This window comes from Antrostomus carolinensis, unplaced genomic scaffold (assembly GCF_000700745.2).
Source record: "Antrostomus carolinensis isolate BGI_N321 unplaced genomic scaffold, ASM70074v2 scaffold6479, whole genome shotgun sequence".
Lineage (NCBI taxonomy): Eukaryota > Metazoa > Chordata > Aves > Caprimulgiformes > Caprimulgidae > Antrostomus > Antrostomus carolinensis.
In genome coordinates, this window is record NW_010340586.1 from 25,029 (window position 1) to 36,615 (window position 11,587).

At 42.3% G+C, this 11,587-nt stretch overlaps 1 protein-coding gene across 1 annotated transcript; it reads left to right on the top strand.

Moving 5' to 3' along the window:
• Positions 1 to 662: 662 nt before the first annotated feature.
• Positions 663 to 11,085, top strand: LRRC32 (leucine rich repeat containing 32). Its single transcript, XM_010176192.1, has 3 exons — positions 663 to 964; positions 4,393 to 4,483; positions 9,145 to 11,085. The coding sequence occupies exons 1-3, from the start codon at positions 942 to 944 to the stop codon at positions 11,083 to 11,085; spliced, it is 2,055 nt and encodes a 684-aa protein (XP_010174494.1). The 5' UTR covers positions 663 to 941.
• Positions 11,086 to 11,587: the final 502 nt, after the last annotated feature.

Genomic DNA, 11,587 nt, shown 5'->3' on the forward strand with positions numbered 1-11,587 from the left:
AATTCTTGGCTGTGAGGGTGGTGAGACACTGGAACAGGTTGGCCAGAGAAGCTGTGGCTGATCCTCCCTGGAAGTGTTGAAGGCCAGGCTGGATGAGGCTTTGAGCTACCTGATCTAGTGGAAGGTGTCCCTGCTGATGGCAGGGGGGTTGGAACTGGATGATCTTTAAGGTCCCTTCCAACACAAACAGTCTGTGATTCTATGATTCTATGATTTAATGATTCTCTGAATTTAAATCAGGTGCCATGTAGCTGACACTGAACCCCCATCCTGCTAGCAAACCGCTATCGCACTCTGATGGGTGGGACCACTGCAAAGAGAAAGAGTTATTTCTTCCAGGACAAGTTTCCAGATTCTGTGCTTTATATTTATCAGCTGTGAATTTGAAACCTTTCATCCTCAAGCGTTGTTTTCTTAACGATGCGGAGAGTAATTTAGGTGCAAGGGTAGGAGGCTGCAACCCTGCAGGAATGTAACTCGCGGACACAAAACCCTAAAGTAAACACACCGCCTTGCACCGCGCACGCAGCTAAACAATGGCATCGGCAACGATAAGTCACTTATTCCCCTGAGAAAACCCATGGCCTGATCATGACAGTTTCTCTGGCAAAAATCCCCCTTGTTTCTCAACGCCTGCCCCAAGCAAAAGCTTCAGGATGTCGCACAGTAGCTGACTCCGTCCGGAACACCGCGGTGGTTAGGACCCAGCAAGAGCTCGGAGAGGAGTCCAGAGGAAGACAAGCAACATAATTTAAAGCAGACACTGTCCCAAATAAGGTTATTTCCCTGAAAATGCCTTCGTTATGAAGTTACGAGTGAGCCTTTTAACATCCCAAATGGGTGAACGTGAAGCTGAAGAAAAAATTTCATCGGTATCGGCACTGAGGTGGTTTTGAAGATCTGGATATGCTTTTTAAAGAGATTAAAAGCAGTGTTTGGGGATGCAAGAAACCCTTGAAACAAGGTAAATGAGAAATATTCACTCTTTTTAACCCTGAAGGCTCTAATTTAGCAGCAGTCTTGTGTGAAAAAGGATCAGACCCAGGGGAGTTTGTGTTTTGTGTATTCTTTCATATTTAACCTCTCTTTGGCACAAGGGAACGTCTCTGTTAATTGTTTAAGCAGTAACAAAAATTACCTTTAGGGGAAATTTGGAATGTGTTGCTGGTGTTAGCTACAACCAACACCTATGAAGTGGTTTCAGGGTTAATATTGTAATAGAGATGGAGGTAAACATTGTTCTGGGGTGGGAACTGGGCAAACTGGAAATAAAGCCTAGTTCTTCCATGGTTTCAAATGTGTCTTGAGGCAAATCACTGCTCTTCTCTGCCTTCACCCTCCCATCTGTTAAGTGGATATGCTGACGTAGTTTGGGTACCATACTCTTTCTAGATGATAAATTATTTGACCCATTTAATGAGACTTCTTGTGGTTGTTACTGAAATCACCTGTATTTTTCAGCTGTGGATGGAGATAGGTAATTTTGAAGTACCATGATGGAAAGCTGTGACACTAAATGCAGCTCAGAGCTCAATCCTGCTCTGAGGTATGCCAGGATTTTTATCCCAGCTACCAGTGGGAGCAAACTGGTACTGAACATAAAGTTGCTTCAACTCTGGGAAAGCCTCAGAGCAATAAAAGTTCCTTTAGGTCAAGCTGCTGCTACTGCTGATCCTGGACTGTTGTTGTAAGCTGTGGTTAGAGACATCAATGCCAGCGGAGCAGGCAGGGTTTAGTGGTGATGCTCTCTGACACCAGTGCAGTGGAGGTCCCTGAGCTCTGCACTAGGAGAGGGTGGTGGACATCTGAGACCTGCCCAGAGGGCAGAGAGGAAGGGGATGCACTGCTGTGTCATGCTAGGTGTTGCTGAGGGTAGTCTAAAGGTTGTCCAGAGAAAAGCTGGGAAGGGAAAAGCTCTTCAGCTGGACAGCTGAAGTGAAAACCACCTTGGGAAGGGAATCTCCATAAGCAAGGGGGTTGTGCTGTACCATGAGGAGTTGCTTACCCTCCTCTGCATGGAGTCCATGGGGTCTCATATGGGAAGAGACCATCATGTCCTACTGCTTCAGGGCATGACAGCCACCTTTGAAGCACCTTGAGGGACAGCATCCTTGCTTAATACAGACCTGTCTTACACAAGAAGCCATGAAAACACATTTTTTATGCTCAAATACATCAATTTCCCAGTTGCCTTATAAACTTACAATTTAGGAAGTTTCAAAGCATGTTAAGACTCTGGATTGTGTCAGGTTTGCTATTTAAGAAGCAAAGGGACTATTTTTTGCGCTGGCAGTGTGACAAGAGAAAACATCATAGAGCACATGGGATGCATGTTGTCCATCAGGGTGGTGCCCTGTTGTGGGTAATATCCATGGAGGTTTCCTCAGCTTAATTCTTTTGATCTAAAAAGAAACAATTTCCATTTGAGGGCTCTGAGTAAAGACTTCTAATAATCCTTATCGCACTGGCATTGTGACAAGAGAAAACATCATCGAGCACACGGGATGCATGCTGTCCATCAGGGTGGTGCCCTGTTGTGGATAATATCCATGGAGATTTCCTCAGCTTAATTCACTGGATCTAAAAAGAAACAATTTCCATTTGAAGGCTCTGAGTAAAGACTTCTAATAATCCTTATGTTTGTCTTTTATCTCAGTTCCAGGGAACTAATACCCAAATTATAAAAATCATTTTCTCCTCCTTAGAGAAGGCACCTGCTCATCTAAGCTTGGGGAATGAGGAACAGAGGAGGAATGACAGAGACATTATAGATGGTGGTATCAGCAATTCCTCCTTCCGTAGGAGAATTTTGGCGTATTTTGCAAACATTAATTAAAAGGATGGAGAATGAACATCCTTGGTCTTTTCTCAGATCAGGGAAACAGACTTCTGATACTGCTGCTGAGCCCTAAAGACAAACTGCAAGTTCTTTCACCTTGGGGTCCCAGATCATCATCCATCACTAGGTGTTTCCCTGAACTAGAAGGAATGTACAATCTGAAAATAGAGTAGCTGTGGTCTAAACCTCCCCAGTTTCTCTCTTCCTAATGTACAACTCTTTTTCTCTGGTTGAGAAGTGGAGGGATGGGCAAGTTCCTGTAGTGAACCTGTTGCCATTGCTGTATAGAAGCATGGCCATCATCTGCACTCGCAAACAGCGACTAAGTGGAGAGATCTCCACCAGCTGGGAATGATCCCATCTCTTTTGTTTCCAGCCTCCTGATGCTCTGTGGGTGGAAACCATTGAGTAACAGTACGTCAATGCTGGATTTTGGCGGCACATGTGCATGGGATTGGTGTGATTTGGGAGCTTGGCAGATGCAAACTTGCTCCTGGAAAGACTTAAGAGCAGTGCTAGCTAAGCACTACTGCCTGGCTTCCACTTGGGAGCTGGCATGTGTCTCACTGGCTCTGGATGTGGGCAGGACCAGCTCAGATCTGTCTGCAAGTCATATAAATACAGACAGATACAGCATGTTTGCAACAGAGGCTGTGGTAAAGAGGTGATATCTGGAGGTCGCATCAGTGGTGACCACTGCCAGAGACCTCATTAGGACTAATTTTTTCCCTCAGCTTCATTTGCATTTTTCTCCTGTTGCCCAGTGACAGGCCTCCCAGTATTTTTTGCTCCTTTTGCAGTTATTTCTGTGTTCTTTTCTGGAGTGCTTTCCAAACAAACTCTGATGGATCCTTCATTTCACACAAATCCATTTCATTTTATATCTGTTTCTTTTGTAAGGCATTTACTTTCAAATATGTTTAAACGCCTGCCCATACCTGGAATGTAAGAAATGGAAAAATAACATTTGGACAAAAACTTCTCAGTCCATTCTTTATGCTGTTTATATTAACTCAACAAATCTGGATGAGCATGTAAAAGCTCTTTGACATTCTGGGATGAGAGGAGTGGAAAATGTTGTGGATGGAAATGGAAACTGTTCTCAATGCTTGTTTCTGCGTAGCACTTGTTCACTTTGGTCAGGACTTGGCAACTCAAAACTCCAGCCCAGTTGAAAGTACCTGAGCTGCATCTATGGAGATAGTGAAGGTAACTTGGTCTTCAGTGATTGTCTTTCTCCATGATGCCAGACACACTGCCCAGTGGACTTCATTTTGTGGCCTGGGTATCATCTAGGTAGCAGCTGAAATCACGCAAGGTCAATCCCATTAAATGGGTTGGATCTCCTTTTCAAGTCCTCACATAAGTCTCTCTTTTCCACACAAGGCTCAAAGGCAATACGAAGGTCGTAAGTGCTGTAGGCTCAGAGATGGGTTAATTTATGGCACTGCATGTGTGCTTCTCCATGTTAGAAGATGATCTGGTGTCAGCTGTGTCATGTGTTGACTGCAATGTCACATTTGAAATCTAACCATAACTACTTTTTCTTGCAGAACCATGAAATTATACATCATCATCTTCCTGACAGTGGTGAACAGAGGGACCTCTAACTATCAGCTCACAGAGGGGATGTCCTGTGAAATGGTAAGGCTATCTCCCTACCCAGGCCCCTTGAGATCCTGGATGGGGTTGAGACCTCTTTGTTACAGACACTGCACAGGTAGCTATGGTCTCTGCCAAGAGAAATGCCCCCCACAAGAACAGGGTCTCCATGATGACAGAGGTGGGCTTTGCTGGGTTAGTGGATACTCTCCAGGCTGTTCTTGGGCTACTTCCTTGCTGTACTCACAGCACGCAAAAGGAAAGGAAAAAGAAGGGTCATTATCTCTGTTTTTTTAATAAGGGGAAGCTAGTTGAAAGAAATTTGACCTGATTTCCCCAAGGTGGCCCAGGAATCCTGTGTTTGAGATAGAAAAAGAATTTAGACTTAAAACTGACTCCTTTATATCAAGCCTGAGTTCTTTGTGCTTTAGATAAAGCATCTTCTGTGAAATACATATATACCAGCCCTCCTGTAATAACAGAGAGACTGACCTCCTCTGCCCTGACACAGCATCACTGGCAGGGAAGTTGTACTTGACTTTCTGCTGGAGGTAAAAGAATTGACAAAGCTTTTTGCGCCGGTACAAAATTTGCTCCTTGTATTTTTGCAAGCACCTGGTTCAATATTGTAAACGTTACTCAAAGCTGAACTTTCTTCCTTCCCTATCCAAGTGCTTCTGACTAACAGACCATTTAAAAATACTTATCTTTTTTTTTTTTTTTTTAACATTGAAGCTGTTCAGCACAAATCCTCAAGAATTTCCAAAATAGGGAAAAAAATAATTTGCTAGCTGTACACATCTCCCTTATGGGACTCATTCCATTCCTGCCCACCCTGCCGTATTGCTGCACTTCCTGAATTCCAGAGAAATTAAGACCTAGTATATATAAAAAGTTCTTGGGAAGGTGACTGGGTAGTTCAGTTCATTGGCTGGAGAGGGAAGACTGATGAAGCCACTGTAAACATGACAGCTTGGGTCCCATGTATCATAGTCATATGAAGGCTGGGCGAGACACGCAATAATCCAAGCAGATTCTTCTTGTCCCACTTCTTGATGGGTCACAGATCAGGCTGATTGCTGAGAAGTAAACACATGCTTGTTTCCACCACTCCACTGTAAACTGCTTTCATCAAGCCAACAACCCAAGGCTCTAGAAAGCAAGGCTGGGAAAAATTTGGCCCTGACAGAAAACATGCTGCAGTCAGGCTCCAGGTTGCTCATCTAGTGTAAATTAACAACTCAGCATTGCTAATGTTATGTTGATTGTCTTCCTTCACTGGGCATTTGGTTCAATGGAAGGAGGAGGATGTAAATCCAAACGTAGTTTAAAGAAAGAGGGAGCTACTGGATTAGCTGATGGGTCCATTGAGAGTCCTGCTTACCTCACATGATAATTTTTCATCACAGCCTTAGTGTTTCACATGGTACTTTCCCTCTGATGACATCTTTAGAATAGCAAAGACTCAGGAGTGGAAACTTTCATCCCAGATCTCATGGAAGAAGCATGAGTCAGAAACCTGTACACCTCTCTGACTCATGGCTGGTGCTCCTGTCATTGAATCAAAGTCTTGTAAAAGAGCTTTTAGGAATAAACAGTCTCTACCAGACCCATGAAATGGGAGTGAGCTGCACTGATTATAAAAGTTACTGTGCATCTGCCTGTTTGAGAAACAGCAAGGCATAGTTTAAATGTCAGAAGGTTCTTCCAAACTCCTATTGACATCCAAGGAGAAGGGCTTCCATTAGTTCATGTTCTACCTCCCAAAGAAAGATGTTTCTGCTAATTCATGTTAACTGGGAAAGGAGAAGCTTTCAAATAATTCATAAAAGGGAGAGGTTTTCAGCAAATTATATATTACCTTGTATCAAGGTTATGCAAGAACACGTGTGTATCTGGTTATCATAGGTCAGCAGATACGTGGTACCTGGGCAGATTGCTAAGATTTTGTTGTGTAGCTGAGCCCCCTCTTGGGCAGCTCTTCTAGAGAATGGACACTGTGCAAGTTCAAGTCAGTGCCAAGTGGCTCCAGCCCAGATTCTTTGGTTCAAACACTCATGAGTTGATACAGGAGCACACAGGAGGATGCTTGGATCCAGCTGCTTTGTTTGTAGGGCTCTTACCAAGGTGGGTGACAACTTTCACCCAGTGCTGAGCAGTGAAGAATCTGAGTCAGAATCCAAATGATACTCAACTTTTGAGCTGTTGGGTCATTTTTTCACCAGCACCCGAATGGGACCAGACACTGAAGGGATCAACTGCTCCCCACCCTGCAGTACTTCTTGCCAATGGACTTAAAACAAATGTGTGGCAGCATTGATAGAGATCATGAAGTCAGAAATTGAGACCAGAAAAAAATTTCTTCTCCAGCCTCAGGCTGCCAACCCATTGGACTATGGGGTGGGAAGAGAGGAGATACACAAGCAAACAGATGCTATTTGCTCCGTCCCACTGAGGCATGCTTCATCTTTTCTTCCTAGTGCCCATGAGAAGGAAATTCATGCAGTTTAAGCCTTGGGGAAGAAAAGATGGTGCAGAACAGACTAGATAAGAAATTCAGTGACAATCAAAATAGTCAGTGAAAAGGAATGAAAGTTAAAAAAACAATGGGAGGGGAAATGTTATAGGAACAAATGGCAGACAGTGGGAGGTATAGATTTTATCAATCCCTTTTATCACTGGGAGGGTTCAGTGGATGCAGATTAAAGGCTCAGTCCTGCAAGATATGTGGTGAACTGGGACTGACCTCTACCCCATCGAACTGGGTGAATACCAGCTGGCTGGAGTCCATGGGAGTTGGATCAGGACTTTGCTAAGATGCTGGGTGCCCAGAGGGAGCAGAGGGTGCTCAACACTTGTTGAGATCTTGATCAAAGTCTGGGAAGAAACTTGGGCATCTGCTTTAGGCTGCAAAGCACCTGCTGCTTTTTCACTCTGGATTTTTGCACCCTTCTGGCTTCTCCCTTTTCCATAAAATGAAGAAGAGACTTTCTGCTCCATTGCTGAACCTCGGAGCTGAGCCCAGCTCTGTGCACATTTTGGCTCAAAATTAGCAATTCTACAGTGGCTTTCCAGAAATAAATGATGCCAGGAAGAACCTAGAAAATTCCCTTCTATTTTTTTCTAATTTGTCAAGGTGGGGGAGATTTGAGTGATTTGGAGGGAAAAAAAGGAGGGGATTCAGGATTTAATAGGCCATTTACTTGGGATCTTTGGGAAAGTTATATCATGGGAAGGACTGCGGAGCAGCCTGTGCATATCTAGAGTTTGGATGAGAACTTATATTTCTATGATACATTTTTATGCTGTCTCCAAAGCTCACATGATGCAAAAGAGTTTCACAAAATGCTGACTATTGCCCCACTTCTCCTAAACAGACCTGACACTTTATTCACCTAAAAGTTCACATGAAACAGAAGGGTTTTAATACTTATTACTTTTAATGTTTCTTTAATGTCTGTTTTACGTCACGGAATCTGGATTCTGCTTCTCCACAGAAGATAAGATTCAACAGGTTTTTTTTCTTTCTTTGCTTTCTGATCTTTCTACAAACAGAACATGACCCAGTCACCCAAATACATTCATAACAAGTTTTCCTCCAGTAAATTAAATGCTGCCTAAGCCTTCCACATTCCACTTCCTCCCGCTGCTGTGTGTTCTCCTTAAAAACAAAATACAGCTTGACATTTATGCAAGGATGATTGTGTTCATGTTTCCAGTGTTCATTACGAACACACACTCCAAATTTTGCTCTGGACACAGATCCAGTCTTAGATGTGCATTAAAATTAAACAGATGTGCATCTAGAAGTCCAATTTGACAGTTGTTTTTTTTTTTTTTCTCTACCCTGCTGCTGAGAATTGGACTGAAAAGGCATGACCCTCACTGCACATCACAGTTTTTTCCTTGTAAAAGCTGTCTTTACATATTTTTTTCTTTTCTATGTTGTATTATGGATGTCTTGCATGAGTGGTTTCTTAAGGTGTGCTCCCAATACAAGAAGAAGGGAACTGTTGCCTTAAGAAAAGTATAAATATGGGTGGTAAAAGCAGGAATAGTTTGGAGGTTTGCATCAGAAATGCTTCAGAAGTTGAAAACCCATTGAGTTAAAGATGCATTGCTTAACTAAACCACGTCTAAAGGAAGACACAATCAAATATCTGATGGTGTGACTAAGGACAGAGATGGTTTTTGTGCCATAGGATCCTTCTACATTACTCCACCTCCTTGCTTTGGGACCTGTGCTACCAACAGTCTGGAGCTCTTCTAGGAACTACTTTACGACTGCAAGTAGAGTTTGCAGAATCTTATACAGTGACAAAGCTGAGAACATTAAACATCAGAACAAAAGTGAGGAAATGGTATTTAATTGCAAGGGAAGAGGGCAAAACTCCTTCACTTAAGGCTATTAAAATGAGCCCAGGAGAAAGGTACAAATAGGAGAACATTTAGTAGGTGTCACGTGCAGATAAAGCTCTTTGCTGTTTTAAGTCAGAAATGTTTTTAAAATGAAATGAGTGCTGGTAGCTGCAGAGAAGCACTAGGATTGTTGTTCTTGCTGTCTGAATGCTCAGAAAAAATAGTGTGAACAGTGTTTCAGAAGAAGGATCTGCCTGGATGCTCAATGTTATTTTCTTTATATTTCATGCAAAGATGTTTATCATTTGTCTTGTGACAACACCTTTTCTCTCTTTTTCTGACAGGCAAACTCGCAGGCATTTTGCCACAACAAAGACCTTCACCAAATCCCTCGTGAGCTCCAGCCGAATGTAAACAAAATAGATCTGTCTGGAAATCTGATTCAAAGCATCCCTGAAATGCCGTTATCATTTTACACTTCCCTCCAGTGCCTGGATTTAAGCTCTAACCAGATAAGCTTCATCACGCCTGGAGTCTTTGCACACATGACGAGTTTGCTGGAAATAAATTTAGCCAACAATCACTTATATGAGCTTGCTCAGAACGGGACAGAGGGGATTGGACTTTTACCCAAGGTGGAAATACTGGACTTGTCCCACAACAGTCTGTACAATGGGATGGCTGAGTATTTCATTAAACAAGCTCCAGCCCTGCGGTATCTTTCCTTGTCAGACAACAGTATTATAGTGATATCACACAAGATGTTCCAGGGATCTCCCAATCTCGTGGAGATAGATCTTCAGAGTAATATCATCATGGAAATAGAAGAAGGTGCTTTTGAGACTCTAGTGAACCTTTCCAAACTCAATCTCTCCATGAATTCAATTACTTGCATCTCTGATTTCAACCTCAGGCAGCTGGAGATACTTGACCTTAGCAGGAATAGCATTGAGACTTTCCACACCACAAAGTCAGATGATGAATATAGCTTAAGATGTTTGGATCTGAGTGAAAACAAACTGCTTCACTTCCCAGTCTTTCCCCAGGTAAATAAACTGGTAACTCTGAATTTATCAAAGAATTTAATCCAGCTCACTGCTGAATCCCCTCATGATAAAATGGACTATATGGAAAACGAGTGGCTAGATGCTTCTTTTAATCTTCTTGATCAGAAGCAAAGTAGAAACAACAGTTCTCTTTATTTATCCCAGCTTGTATATTTAGACTTAAGTTATAATGAAATCAAATCCATTCCAGATGACTTCTTTGAATCAATGTCGTCCCTTCACACTCTTAATCTCAGTAAAAACTGTCTTCAGGCATTTGCAGTAACTTATGACAGTGCATTGATCTCCCTAACTGTCCTCGACTTGAGCTACAATGCTTTGCAGAACCTTCTCCTAGATGCTGGCACGTTGACAAATTTGAAGGAGCTTTATATTCAAAACAACCACCTTCAGACCCTGCAATTTGATATCTTCTCAAGTCTTCCTAGCCTCAGGCTTCTTACCCTACAGAGCAATAATATCAGCCTTTGCAGCATGTACTCAGGATTAGCTAAGCAAAGACTTGCTGGAGAGGAAAGTGGTTGTATATCATTTGTTGATTCTCCTACTCTTCAGTACTTGTACCTAGCTGACAACATGCTGAACATCCTACCAGCATACACTTTCTACAAGACTTCTCTGATTGTCTTGGATCTTTCCTTGAACCCCGGACTGAAAATAGAAGTTAAAGCATTATCAGGGCTTGAAAAGTCTCTGGAATATTTGTATTTATATGGCAATAGCTTGATAGATTTAAATATTGACTTGCCTTGTTTTAGTCACCTTAAACATTTAAACCTCTCTGAAAATCAGCTGAACTGGCTGCCTAAGTGGGGTAGTGACTCTCCACTGGAAGTTCTGGACCTACGGAACAATAGGTTTAGTACATTACAGAACAGCAATATTTTAGCATTAGAAAATTCCCTTAAAAACTTGTATCTCACTGGGAACCCACTCAACTGCTGTGGAAACATCTGGCTCTCATCAATGATCCAGAACAAAAATGTCCATATCCCCAACGTGGAGCATTTAACATGCCAGTACACTCAGAACTTCGGGTACCAAGAAGAAATGCACATTGGGAACATTAGACCAGAAGACTGTGAAAAAGAGGATCTGAAGAAAATCAACTTCCTTATTATATTAACATTTGTGTTGGTTTTATCTGTGATCATCATTGGCGTGGGGTCTTTTTTTTGCTTGCGCAGGCAAAATTTTAGCCATCAGTTTAAAGCATAGGAATACAAAATGCCTTGAAAACTGAAGAAATCAGGTGCTACACTGCCGGTGTGTAGAAATGAAGGGTAAAGTTCTCATCTTTGATTTTTAACTGTGGATTTTAAGGTGGTTTCAAAGTACCCCTGAACTGCACCACTATAGTGCCCTGGGTTGCAGGGACTGGAAGGAGAATTGGTCCTGTTTTGCACTTGCTTCATTCACAAGCAGATCTGCTTAAAAAGTTTATACAGTGGTAGAAAAGGCCACTGTAAAGCCCTGTTTTGTTTTGGGTTTTTTTTTGAGGGATGTGTAATTTCAACCAACCCCCCCCCCAAAAAAAAAACAACCCCTTCTAAGGTCTTGAGACTTTTCACTAAGCTCAGAGAAACTTTGTGATGTCACCTTCATAGAAAGACTTTTCCAAATTGAGCATTGTAACTGAATCACCTATTTTATGAGTCATTGATGACATCAACTGAGTAGAAAGGTCCTTCTCAGTTATGTGCCTCTTTGAGCTATTTTC